At 43.3% G+C, this 13,767-nt stretch overlaps 1 protein-coding gene across 1 annotated transcript in view; it reads right to left on the reverse strand.

Annotated features, from left to right (window-relative positions):
• The window catches only part of SV2B (synaptic vesicle glycoprotein 2B), a 31,952-nt gene extending 21,303 nt beyond the window's left edge, over positions 1 to 10,649 (reverse strand). The window contains exons 1-3 of the mRNA XM_063314219.1: positions 9,787 to 10,649; positions 2,285 to 2,465; positions 1,651 to 1,802 (exon numbers count right to left, since the gene is read on the reverse strand). Of these exons, the coding sequence (XP_063170289.1) occupies positions 1,651 to 1,802; positions 2,285 to 2,465; positions 9,787 to 10,270 (817 nt within the window). The 5' untranslated portion in view covers positions 10,271 to 10,649. The remainder of the gene's footprint in view (positions 1 to 1,650; positions 1,803 to 2,284; positions 2,466 to 9,786) is intronic.
• Positions 10,650 to 13,767: the final 3,118 nt, after the last annotated feature.

The following is a 13,767-nucleotide window of genomic DNA, read 5'->3' on the forward strand; positions in this document are numbered from 1 at the left end:
AGCAGTGTGTGGAGAATAGATTCAACTGAACCATCCCCACATGGGCAGGTTCAGCTGATCATGAGGGTTTTATTAAATCTCCTGTATAAAAGCATTGAGGGTAGACTATTAAATCTGGCTTCGAAGGTTCAGGGAGAAGTTTGCTCCCTTTGAATTTGAATGCAAATGTATGTCCTGCTTTGAACCAAAACTAAGTTACTATTTAACATTCAAACTTTTTCCAGATTTGCAATGGGGCTTGCCAACAATTCCCACACATAAACACATAGACCTATTGTGGAAAATTCAGTAAAAATAATGCAGCTATTTATGAAAATTACATGCAAAAACAGATTATGCTAGAGAAAATAATACAAAAAACCTGTGAATATTAAGCAAAGTTGCCATCCGAATGGATACCTTTGGAGAAATGTGCCCTAAAGTAATACAATTTTCAGAGCAAACTTTTTTTCAGAAAGAAAAACTCTCAAGTGGAGCAATTGTGACAGATTTGCAAAAACAAGAAACAGAGAAAAGATACTAGAATTGACCTATTTCCCCATCCTGAGTAGAAATGCCTAAAAAATTTATAATGTGTGAATTCCTTTCCCAAATGGACCCATCTGCCATTCTTCAAACAAAGCTGAAAATCAGAACTCCATTAAGCACCGGATTTTGTTCTCTTCAGTGCGTTCCCACCTTTCAAATCTATCGAAAGTTGTATTCAATTCATCTCCAGCAAAAACATTTGAAGCTAATTGAAGAGAAAATAAACTTATTTTAATCTGAATGCATACTTTGAGTGTTTATTTAACCTATTTGTGGTTTTCAACAACTTATAAAATCATCACAAAATACGAATGCAGAAGAAACCAACAGGTCCCTTTGCTATAGTTATTAATATTGGAGTATTACTGAATATTTTTGGGATACTCTGCTAAAATACTGTTGCCCTTTTGGGGGAGGCCAGGTCAGGAAAAAGGTACTGCAAGGATTCCAGGGATCCTGCTTTATTGTTGTAGTGTATAATAACAGGATCTTGGAAAGCTTGCTAGAGTTTCTTTCTACTTCACTGTTTCTCAACCTTGGCAACTTTAAGATGTGCAGACTTCAACTCCCAGAATTCCCCAGCCAGCCATGGGGAATTAAAGTTGCCAAGGTTGAGAAACACTGCTCTACTCTATCTTTATAACAAATAGAACCAAGGTGGGGTAATTTTTGAGATTCATTCTCATGCCTTCCATTTTCCAAGGACTAAGTTGCCATTTCTCTCCTTAATGGCTTATCCATTCCTTCCCCAGGGTCATCTCTGGAAATGGTTTGCCATTGCATTCTTCCAGGATGATTTTCAACTTTCCAGTCTAACCTGGAATTCTTGGGGATCCCTCATCCAGACCCTAAATAGGTTTGATCTGACCCAACTTAGCTTTAGGGGATCAGCCAAGGTCACCTAGCTTCTGCCAAATGCTGTTACTCAGAACTTACTGTCCAGGGCATGGAGGGCACCAAGTTGAAGAAAGGTACATTGCAGCCTGCTTAACCTAGTTTGGTTTTCCGGTCCAACTAGGTGATTGAAAGAAAGCAATCTCAATGAAATAAAAGCTAGCCAGCAAAAGCCTGGAGGCCAGACATGGATGCAGGAAAATGCCCTCTAGATCTGGGAACAATTACCATAATGTGGGATGATGCTCCAGGCCATGACCGAGGCATACAAACCACCAATCATCCAGAACATGCAGAGCCAGCTGAGGTGCTCTCCTCGCTTCTCACGGGACAGGAATTCAGAGAAATAGGCAAAGACGATGGGCAGGGAGCCTCCAATCCTGAAGAAAGAAAAGGAGGAAACTGGAAGAATAAAACAACTTAGAAACTATAGGAAAGGTTTAATAGTAACCCAGAGATATCAACTATCTTTCTGTATTCCTTAATTTTTTTTCTGTTTGCAAATCTGTGACAGACTTCCCTCCTTACAGTCCATTCTGAAAACATCTAAACCAAGGAACGATAGCTTAAGCATTCTGATCGACAGAATTCATTAGAATTAAGGTTAAGGTTGTAACACAATCATTCTAGCAAGTACGTAGTTTGAAATGAGACCCCTATATATAGGCAATCTCTGGCACCAAAACCTGTCACTTTCCTCCTACTTTTTCAGAGCATGGGGAATTCTGGGAGTTGAAGTCCCCACATCTTAAAATTGCCAAGGTTGAGAAACACTGCAATAGACTAAGCGTTACTATCAAATATCAGATGTCTCCCTTGGCCTGGAACAAGCTTGTTCTTCCCCAAAGCATTCAGTACCTACCCGAAACCGGAGATCAGGCGGCAGAAGAGAAAGAAGCCATACTGCTGCACGAAGGAGGAAAGGAACGCAAAGATGGCATTGATGGACAGCGATAAGAAGAGGCAATGCTTCCGGCCCAGCCTGTCTGCCAGGCCGCCCAAGAGAAGGGCCCCCACCATCATTCCGAAGTAAACAATTAGCCCTGTACGGCAGAGGGACACAAGACACATTACTCCTGTAGTTATTCTTGTTATCGCTGGCATCCGGGTTTCCTGCTTCAGATTTCAAAAACTGCCAGCTTGCCAACTCTGCAGAAATGCTGATGCAGGAAGCACGTTCCCCAAACAAATGCCACTAAATAGCTCACACAAAGGGCATCAAAAGTCTTCATTCGTCAAAGCAGCAAAAGTCTAATACTGATTATTCAAAACGAAAAGTTGGGGGGGAGTAAAAGTCATCCTCAAGTCAAGCTCAGCTCTTCGTGATGGCGAGACATCCATAAGTTTTCTTGGACACAAAATAGAAGTTGTTTGCCACTGCCCTTTTCCAGGATACTCCCCCACCACCAACAACAACCTACTCAGGCCTGGAGGCTAGGATGTCCTGGTGATCCCCAACTCTGATTAACTTTGTGGGGATCAGCCAGAGTCAACTAGGTGCTACCTCCTGCTGTAATATTGAGTGCTTTTCATATAAACACCTCTGTATGTGTCAGCCCACCCAGGTAGACCAGACCATGAAATCAACTCAACAAGAAGGCTAATACTAATTTTATTGAGATTGGTTATAACAACAGAATCTTCCAAGTCTGATTGTACTGGACCTTCTCCTCCTTCTTATACTCCAGGGAATCAGGGAATGTCAGTCTGAGCCCCTTCTGAATATTATCTGTCTGTTGTGGACTTAAGATATGGTTTTTCTCCTCATCACTTTGATCACAAATCTCACTTATCTCCATCAAGAACATCTTCCTTACTCTCTACATCATGCAAGTGCTCGTAGATTTAAGTGCAGACATTAAACACAAAGTATAAAAGCAGCTTGATTTCCTCTCTTGCCTCATCACATCCCCATTCAGTTAGCCTTCAAAAGTTTTAGCAGCTACCAAAAAAATGGGCTCACCACTATTGATTTTTGCCATCTACTGCAATTCTGTTTTCATTAAAAAGGAGATCACTCTAAGGGCATCCATAGGCTGGGGGGCAAAAATGTCAGGGTGGTAGCTACAACCACACATTCCAAGCCCATCCCCTTTACAGCCATGGGAAAAAGGAGCAGGGCTCCAATTGTAGACTTATGGCCCCAATCTTGACTTTTTTTTACCCACTCAATGGCAAACCACTTCTGAAAATCTTGCCAAGAAAACTGCAGGGACTTGTCTGAGTAGTTGCCAGGAGTCAATACTGACTCAAGGGAAGGAAGGAAGGAAGGAAGGAAGGAAGGAAGGAAGGAAGGAAGGAAGGAAGGAAGGAAGGAAGGAAGGAGTCAGACTCCACATTCAAACAATTGATAAATTGTCTGATCGTGTTCGCCTGCCATGATGAGTCAACGCGTGTCAAGAATCAAGGATCAATCGGGAGGGGAGGAATTTCAGGAGTGTGAAAGTATTCTGTTTGGGCTGAAAGGGGAAAGTCAAGGTTGTACCAGCAGAGACATCTGTGCCTGGCATGCCGGCCATTGGAATTAGGTGGGAAGAGAAGCAAAGGGGGGGGGGGAGTGGGGTGTCAGCTAACTTTTAATTAGATAGTTTAGGTGAGAATCTTCAGTTGCAGCTTTTCTCTTGATCTGTACACATTCTCAGTAAATCTGAATTCTGCATTTTCAATGGTGCATGAGTCAGGTCATTATTGGGAGCAAGTGTGTTGCTTCTTACAGAAGGGAGGGAGGAAGTTATCCATTACAGGCTTGCAAATACTGTATAAGCAACCAGGTTTTCCCATGTTCTATTAGGCCATTATTTGCCTAGCTATGGTTTGTTAAATAAGTGACAATTGACTAGGATCATACAACATAGTGGAAATAAGCCACATGAAACTAAATAGCAGTTTAAGATGTACATGTACATGTGTGCATGTAGATGGGAATGTGGGAAATGTAACAAATCACACACAGGCATCTATGGTCTATTTCCAAGTCCCACTGCCAACGTTTTTGCCATCTGTGGTCCTTTCCAATTGTCTTTGGGCTTAATAGCTAGGATCAGGAAGGAATGATTGCTCTGGCTCTAATCTCAGTTCTCATAGGAAGCAAAATATTCACAAGTTGGCCAAGACAAAATGTCCTGGCTGAGCAAATGTTCCAAATGAACATCCCCAAAGCAAACAAAATAACTGCCACAATGAGGTGCCTGGACCATTGCAAGATCCTCAGTTTGCTAAACAAGTTACTAGAAAGTCACAATTCATCGCTGACTCCCTTATTTTACCAAAGGAAAGTGGGGAGTTGATTAATTTCCTCCCACTACGCACCAAAGGGCCTTGTTAAATTAAAAGGCACTGCAGCATTAACAACAGCAGCAGCAACAAGCTTTATATCTATGGTAATCAGGCATTGGAGGAGTCCATAAATACTGTTATTTTTCCTAATCAGAACAAAAGCAAAACCCTTTGCAGTGAACAACCCAGCATTTAGATGCATTGGGTTCATGGCTGCAAGCCAGCTGTGATTCCCTTTCATGTGCTCATTATTTGTTCCTTAGCTTGGTTTTATTTTCCTCTTCTGGAGGAGCTTCTTTTTCTTGCCTCTTTTCATTCTTTTTCATTCCAAGCATGTGCACAACACACAAGCACACACACGAATGACTGAATAAAACTATACACTCGTATAATGTACAGGCTGTTTATAGGATACAGCAGAGCTCCCTTCTTGATGACTGTATGGATTATTGGACTCCGGGGAGTGACTGCAGGGAGTCCCCAAGCTGAATTTAGCCCCTGAAGCTTTGCCATCTGCCCCTGCTTCTGCTCCTCTCACCTGCTCTCCAGACCTTTCAAACCTTCACAGTTCTTGGCCACTTCCAGAGACCACTGGGCTGAAATTTATCCTTTTTCCTACCAGTTCTTATTCAACAGAGTGAAAGAGAATTTTCTTCTTATTCCAAAGAAGTGAATTTGGGGGAATTCTCCTGGGTGGAATGCATTGTTCTTCCACTAATTTAAGGACAAGACATCCAAAGAGTGATGTATAAATGCCATCTCATCCATTATACATCATCCCTCCAGCCATCTGCCTCCTCTCTGTATTCCAAAATTTCCACCCCATGCCAAGAGAAGCCACCAAGAGGACCTTCTACCAGGAGGCTTACACAGTAGCAGCACTTATCCATAAGGAGGTCTCTTGCCCTTGAGAAACAGTTCTCCTGCTCCTGGAGCAATGTGGGGAAGTTGTTCCTCCAGTCTGCCTGCCTGTGGATTTCAGGAGAATGTGGGGCCTGGCTTGGTCTTTGATGGGCTTCAAGCCACTGGAGTTATGAAGAAGGAAAGCCAACACCAAGCAACAGAATTTGGCAGAGGAGAGAGAACCTCCCCTAAGGACCAAAAAGGAAAGATTGGATCCTTCTGTGGTCTATAATGAAGGTATTTCATCTGCAGCTGCCTTCTATAAGCCTATAGAAGGGCACATCAATGCCCCATACGTGCAAATGGGAAGATATTTCTAGTGCCTAACAAATGCAACCTATTGGCTCAATGACATCACCCTCTTGACCTCCTACAGTTTTGTTCTGGCTTTTTTTCACTCCTGTAACAATTCATTTAGGAGAGACTCAACTGCTTGGACATAAGTAGATGAAGCCCGGGTAGTAAGAATTAAGAGCAGGGGAAAATCCCACTCAAATGTCACTTCTGCAGTGGACGGCTCACTAGGCTGTCTTAAATCTGGAGTGAACGATCCACAGCCCTGTTTTCACAGTTCAAAAAGTCCTTTAAAATCGCACAGCCAGGATTAGGAATCCAACTGCTCAATCCTGCCAGTGCCATGTCCTCTTGACTGGTGCCCCAGAAGGAATCAGAGTTGACAGGTTAAACTTCTAGCAGATGTAGCACACTAATAAAATGTAAAAGGAAACACACCACCACCACAGCCTCAAAAACATTCAGGGAATCTAGCCCTTTCCTTTTTGGTAATGTTGTGGGTTATCCTGTTGTGGGGGAGGAGGAGGAGGACAAGGAGGAGGGGGAGAGGGAGGAAGAGGAAGGGGAGGAAGAGGAGGGGAGGGGAGGGGAGGAGAAGGAAGAGGGAGAGGGGGAGGGGGAGGGAAGGGGAGGAGGAAAGAGGAAAAACAGTGGGGACCTGTGAAGCTGCCCACCCTTTTATGGAGCAGGCATAAAGGCTGCCTGGTCACAAACTCACTCTTCTCAGCCCTGACAGGCATTACTTGAATATATGCACATGTATGTATTCAAGACTCTTGTCCATCTAGTTTGGTGACATTTAAGTGGCCACCATAACTACTGCATATAAAATCTGTACTTAATGGGGTCCTTTCACAATACTGTCTCCATCAGCTATTGGGGGGGCGGGGGGGAAGAGATGTCTCTGTCTCAGAGAAGAAACTGAATTTTCAGATTCAGGGAACTGAAACTTGGAAAGAATAGGCAGGGTTGGGCTTCAGGGCTTAGATCACCTTGCCTCTGAAGATGCCAGCCACAATTGCCAGGGAAGCATCAAGAAATCTGTGGTCTAGACCATGGTCATTTAACCCTGAAGCCCAACACTGCCCAACAGATACCAGCCATGAAAAGCCTACACCAGTCGGTTGGAAAGGATAGGTCTAGCAATTCGCCCAGACAAGACAAAAGGATTTGTTACAGAGAGGAAAGCTGATACATCAGGCCACGTGCCTTATAATTCACAACAACCAGCACAATCCATGCCGATCAATATATCAAGTTAGGTAAGATCCTCTTGTAAAATCAGCGCAGTCACCAGGTCACAAACACAAATGATTAATGCTGTCAGGAAGGCACACGTGTCCTTCTTTGGCTCGAGCCCTTGCTCACAGATTAAAAGGAGGAGGAGGGGGTAAACAGCCTTTTCTGCAGAGAAAATCCTTCATGCCAGCTGTTCTCCAAAGCTCCTTAAACGCAGAGGCCATTCTCCTCCTTCCTCCCACACATATATAAATGCCTATGATCCAACTCTTCCACCCCACATTGAACACAGACATCGTATTGCTCTCCATGAACATGCTTGATTAGCAGTTGATGTGGGGCTCCCTCAGCAAATTGGGTGTGTGTGCGTGTTCCCTCTGGAGTGATGAAGAGGGAAGACCAACAGTGAGCAACGGAATCTGGCAGAGGAGGAGGGGCACCCGCCCCCAGGCAGCAACATTAAAATGGTGCACCCCGATTCCAAGTGGTTAAGAGAGGAAGCCCACAAGTGACTCAAAAGTCAGCTTTGCCCATTCTCTTTCCAAAGGGCAAGAGAGAGAAAACAAGAGGAAAGAGCACTGTAAGCTCCTAACTTTAAAATAAAGATTGGCCCGCAAGTTCCTGCGCCACCCTTAGTTTGCTCTTAGGACCTCACCTGGCAGCCTTTTTTTCTCGCATTTTCCAGAACAATGGGTTGTGACACACAAGCCAAAGGGGGAAAAAAACTGTTCTCACGCTAGCTCTTCTCACACTTTCATGAGCAAATGCACATGGGCACATTTCTAAACATGCTTGCCTCTATCACATGTCTATTTTTTTTAGAAGAAACCGTTCGTGTAAACACAAACGTAACCAACAGGAGTGTCCTGTTTTGTTCTGTTTTTAATGTGTGTTGCAGAGCTTCAATCGCATCATCACCAGCTTGCTTTTTTTGATCACTCCCTATGGACGCTCCTGGTAACAGATGAAGTAGGTCTGAGACTGTCCAGGCTGAAGTCCTTCCTAGTCTGCACCTTCCTGCTGTCAGAGATCTAATAATGTGTCTCTACCAGGACATTCAAGGGATGGGAGAAGGAATCTCTTCAATGCTGGATTATCACCAACTATCAAGCAAAGTGTGCTCTCCTCTTGTATGAAGTTGACCCCTTTGGAGAGGTTTCATAATTTTTAAAGGGGATTTTTACTCTCCAAGTGAGCCATGTCTGAGTGGTATTCCTCACTCTCCTGCTAAAAAGTACTACCAATGATTAGTCTTCATTCTCCTTTGAAGATTAAAGGAGAGCTTGTTTGAATACTGTCGGAGGAACTGGAGGAATTGCACCCAAGGTATTAGATAGTTACTTCCTAAAAGTGGCCGTTTGTAACAAACATTCCTATTAGCAATTCAGATTTTTCTCAGCTCTCTTAGCAAATGTTTCTGACCACTGGCAAAGTGGGTCTCCATCCTTTTATTTTCCTTGGTCCAGCCTCCAGATTCAAAGCCTAAGACGAAATTCTTGCTGATGGGTATCCATAGAATGTGGTCAAAAAGTCAAGATGGCAGCCACAAGAGTGCAATTGAAGCTCCACTCAGTTGGGCAGCACTTTGTGGGCACCATATTGACTTTTTTGACCATACCCTGCAGACACCTCTGCTTGCTGATGTCTCTTTCACATCAGTGCTATGTGTGTGTGTATATCTATATGTATATGTACACACACACACACACACATATACACACTGAGCATACACACACACATACAGTATGTATGTGTGTATGTGTGTGTGTGTATATATATATATATAGTATATATACAGTATATATACAGTATGTGTGTGTGTGTGTATACACCCACACACACTGTATATACTGTATACTGTATATATACACTATATATACACTGTGTGTGTGCAGCAAATGCAGCAAATGCATGAATGCAGCAAATAGATGTAGCTGTAGACAGATATATAGAAATATAGATATATAGATATAAATATATGGATATATACAGATACTTGCTGCATTCATGCAACATGCTAAATATAAACACATTTACATAAGGTTTTAACCTTGATTAGTTTGCACATGCCTGCATTTGTCTTGTGAGAAAGCAGCCTGTTTGCTTATTTTATGATTCAGTATGTGGCAAAGCCAGAAAATAGATTAATCAATAATCAAATCAAATCAAGTGTGTGGGTGATCATAATCAGGCTAATCTTTCCAAACAAATTTGTAAAATAGATCATAGATAATATTACACATGGAAACCATGCCTGAAAGCCTGTGGATTCTATGGCTTCCAATCTGTAAGATTTAATTCTTCTGCTTCATCTTCCCAAGGAATATATTGTATTGATCTCATCCCCAGCCATCTGTCAAATTAAAGAAAGCTTCCACATTCTGGCACCCTCAGATGGGTGTAGCAGTCCCAGCAATTCTGAAACAGATTGGGGAAAACTTAAGTGAGGTTGATCTAGAATGAGAAATACGGAGGAGCAATTCGCATAGCAGCCTTCTGCTCACTTAACTTTACCTTTCCATACTTCCACCCCAGAAAGACATCAGGAAATGAAATTAAGAACTAAATATAAGCAGGAAAACTGTGCCACCCCCTTCCCAGTTTTTCATCATCTTTTGCATTTCCATGCTGTGCAAGAGACGTAGGGCTCACCTAGCATTCCTCTGTTGGATCTTGATAAGCACATATCCTTTTCAGCACTGGGCAAGACGAAACCAACCACAAACACCTCCACCCCATCTGCCATCAGGGCCAAGCCCAGCACAACGAAAAGCATCCATTGGAAACGTCCGTGGCCACATTCCACAATGATATTTTCATACTGGTGAGCCAACTGCTCTTCATCTTCCATCTTTTCTGCTATTAACTCATCACGATCTCTGAACTCATTGGACAGACCTGCTGTCTTCTGCTTAGACTTGACATCTGGGTGAGGAATGCCCTGGTACTCTCCTTCATAGACTTCATCATCTTCATCATGGCCTTCAGTAGCATCACTTTGAGCATCTTCTTCCTGACTGGGTTCCTCTCCAGTGTGATAAGTTGGGTCGTTGGGAGCATAACCTTTGTAGCCACCATCCTGGTAGCGGTAGTCATCAAAACCATGGCTCACCTGGTTTCTACGGCCATCATCCATTTTGAGCAAATATGTCTAATGGACAGTTATATTTATCAATGTTTGTATTGTGTTTGTGTAGGTAGATATATTTTAATCTGTTCAGTTAACTACATGGGCATGACTTCTCCTTCCTTTGGAGATGCACTTTATATATGATCAAAACGCCACAATTTAGAAGAAGCTTCACAGGTTGTGGCTTTTAATTAAGGAATTGTATCCTTCCTGAAGCATCCCATGATACACTGGTCTCTATCACTGCCTTTTTGTGCCTTCTGAATTCTTCATCTGGCATGTGTTGCTGAGGAAGGAAATCCAAGGGATCACCAGGACCTAGGGAGTCTTGGCAGATCGTTTGTTTTCATGGTCCATCTTCCTGCTGAAGGTCATGTCCTAGAGAAGAAAAGGGAAAAGAGGAAATACAGAATGAAATGCTTTGGAAGACAGAAAAAGGTCATGACATGCTGTATTTTCTGGCATATTCCTTTGACATCAGAGAAAAAACTGCTTGGCAGAAATAGCAAAGGAATTTAAAGAAAAGACTTTCTACTGGGCTGGGGAAACATCTTATGGAAGGGAAATGAGGACAGCTAAAACATGTTTAAAGACACTGCAGTCTCTGCAACGTATTATTTGGGTGTTGCATTTACATTCCATCCTTTGTTCAGGAGCTCAGTCTGGCTTACCTCACCCTCCTTCCTCTTCCCCCAGGGAGTTTCCATGGCTGAGGATGGGCTAGAATCTGAGCCTTTTTGCTCCTAGTCCAACACCTTCATAACTACACCACACTGGTGTTCAAGGAAACAAAAAGGAATGATCAAGGCCAGCCCACAGATTTCTTACAAGTTTCTCCCACAAGCAGAATTGTTTCAGTTTAGTACACAACAGCTGTCCTCTGAACACTGGGAAGAAGTCCAAGTTCTACCAAAAACACATTTCTTAAAGCAGGCATTTAAAAGGCTGTGATCAGAATGAACAACCTGCATCCATCAAATTCTCCCTTTGTAGATGTGTGAGACCCTCTTCAAAATTCCTCAGCACAATCCCTAAACACCAGCATTGCTTCTCACAATTTTGAGATGTATAACTCCTAAAACAGACTTTACCCTTTCAAAAATTAACCTTCAGATTCTGTCTACTTGCTCCCAAGATGAACTGGGGAAAGAAATGAAAACCCAAGCTCCATCCATGTGCCCCTCCCACACTAATTCCCAGCTGCACCCACACTCATTTTGTTGCATACACATTCACCCATGAATACACATCCATCCTCATGTACTCTAAAATGGTATGCACGGCTCTTGGACTCCAAGCAGTCGGTCTGCTATATATAAAAAATCCAGTCCTCCAATTGTGAGCAAGTAATTCTTGCTACTTCCATGCCAGCACAACCAGATTATAATTGATGAACTTAGAATCTTACATATAAACCTAGATAAAATTCAGGAATCTGGTATGATTTTGGCTAATGCAAAGATCAGTCATCTACAGCATGGATTTAGAGGACTTTCCCTTGGGTTTGACACTGAGTGCACGCAACACACCAGACCAAAATCTAGTGGGCTAGCTATCAGTTCGTTGTGTTGGGTGAAGCCAGACAATTGAGTTAATTCAAGAGATCATGGAGAATTAACAATAGGTTAAAATAACAGGCAAGGGACGCGGTGGCGCTGCGGGTTAAACCACTGAGCTGCCGATCGGAAGGTCGGCAGTTCAAATCCGCGCGGCGGGGTGAGCTCCCGTTGCTAGTCCCAGCTCCTGCTCACCTAGCAGTTCGAAAACATGCAAATGTGAGTAGATCAATAGGTACCGCTTCGGCGGGAAGGTAACGGCGTTTCGTGTCGTCATGCTGGCCACATGACCATGGAAGTGTCTACGGACAAACACCGGCTCTTCGGCTTTGAAATGGAGATGAGCACCGCCCCCTAGAGTCGGACACGGCTGGACTTTACGTCAAGGGAAACCTTTGTTGTTGTTTATTCGTTTAGTCGCTTCCGACTCTTCGTGACTTCATGGACCAGCCCACGCCAGAGCTTCCTGTCGGTCGTCAACACCCCCAGCTCCCCCAGGGACGAGTCCGTCACCTCTAGAATATCATCCATCCATCTTGCCCTTGGTCGGCCCCTCTTCCTTTTGCCTTCCACTCTCCCTAGCATCAGCATCTTCTCCAGGGTGTCCTGTCTTCTCATTATGTGGCCAAAGTATTTCAGTTTTGCCTTTAATATCATTCCCTCAAGTGAGCAGTCTGGCTTTATTTCCTGGAGGATGGACTGGTTGGATCTTCTTGCAGTCCAAGGCACTCTCAGAATTTTCCTCCAACACCACAGTTCAAAAGCATTGATCTTCCTTCTCTCAGCCTTCCTTATGGTCCAGCTCTCGCAGCCATATGTTACTACAGGGAACACCATTGCTTTAACTATGCAGACCTTTGTTGTCAGTGTGATGTCCCTGCTCTTAACTATTTTATCGAGATTTGTCATTGCTCTTCTCCCAAGAATTAAGCGTCTTCTGATTTCCTGACTGCAGTCAGCATCTGCAGTAATCTTTGCACCTAGGAATACAAAGTCTTTCACTGCTTCTACATTTTCTCCCTCTATTTGCCAGTTATCAATCAAGCTGGTTGCCATAATCTTGGTTTTTTTGAGGTTTAGCTGCAAGCCAGCTTTTGCACTTTCTTCTTTCACCTTCATCATAAGGCTCCTCAGTTCCTCTTCACTTTCAGCCATCAAAGTGGTATCATCTGCATATCTGAGATTGTTAATGTTTCTTCCAGAGATTTTAACTCCAGCCTTGGATTCCTCAAGGCCAGCTTGTCGCATGATGTGTTCTGCATACAAGTTGAATAGGCTGGATTTGACATTTCAGCTGTCACCCTAACTCACCCTGTGCTAAGACATTTCAGGAGGTTCTTATAGCACCTTGGCACTCTTGAAAGCATCTTGCATGGGAAGGAAGAGATTCCAGAAAGCTAAAAAGAAGGACTGGTGACTCCTTGCAAGTGAGAAGCCACACTCATTTTGCCCATTTCAGTAATCTTTGGGGAGATGGCTGCAAATTCAGATCTTAGGGTGGAGAAGAGGAAGAACTTAGCGTGTAGTATCTTCCCAGGAACTTGGTTTTCTGCTTCTGCCTTTCCACAGAGCAACATTTAAATTCATATACTATCCTGATTTGAAGGTCTCTTGCAAGTCTCACAATGTAGGAAGCATCTCTGAAATTAATATGATTTCATCCGCATAAGCTTTGCAAAGGGACAGAAAACGGGGCAGCAGCTGGGGTATGAGCTTTGCCAATTATCAAGTTATGCCAACCTCTGGCACTGCCATGAGTGACCCATACAGTACAACAGAATCCGTTTTCTTAGAGGACTTCATTTTACTTGCTCTTTTTGCATTCTAGGCACCTTGCACACAATTACCACCCCTACTTCATTCCCAGGATCTCAGAGGCCTGAAAATCATGAATTTCAATCAGGATGGTGAACAAACCTTGGAAGTGAATTGCACAGAAAACCGATG

The sequence above is a fragment of the Candoia aspera genome, chromosome 13, assembly GCF_035149785.1.
Source record: "Candoia aspera isolate rCanAsp1 chromosome 13, rCanAsp1.hap2, whole genome shotgun sequence".
In the NCBI taxonomy this organism is placed as follows: domain Eukaryota; kingdom Metazoa; phylum Chordata; class Lepidosauria; order Squamata; family Boidae; genus Candoia; species Candoia aspera.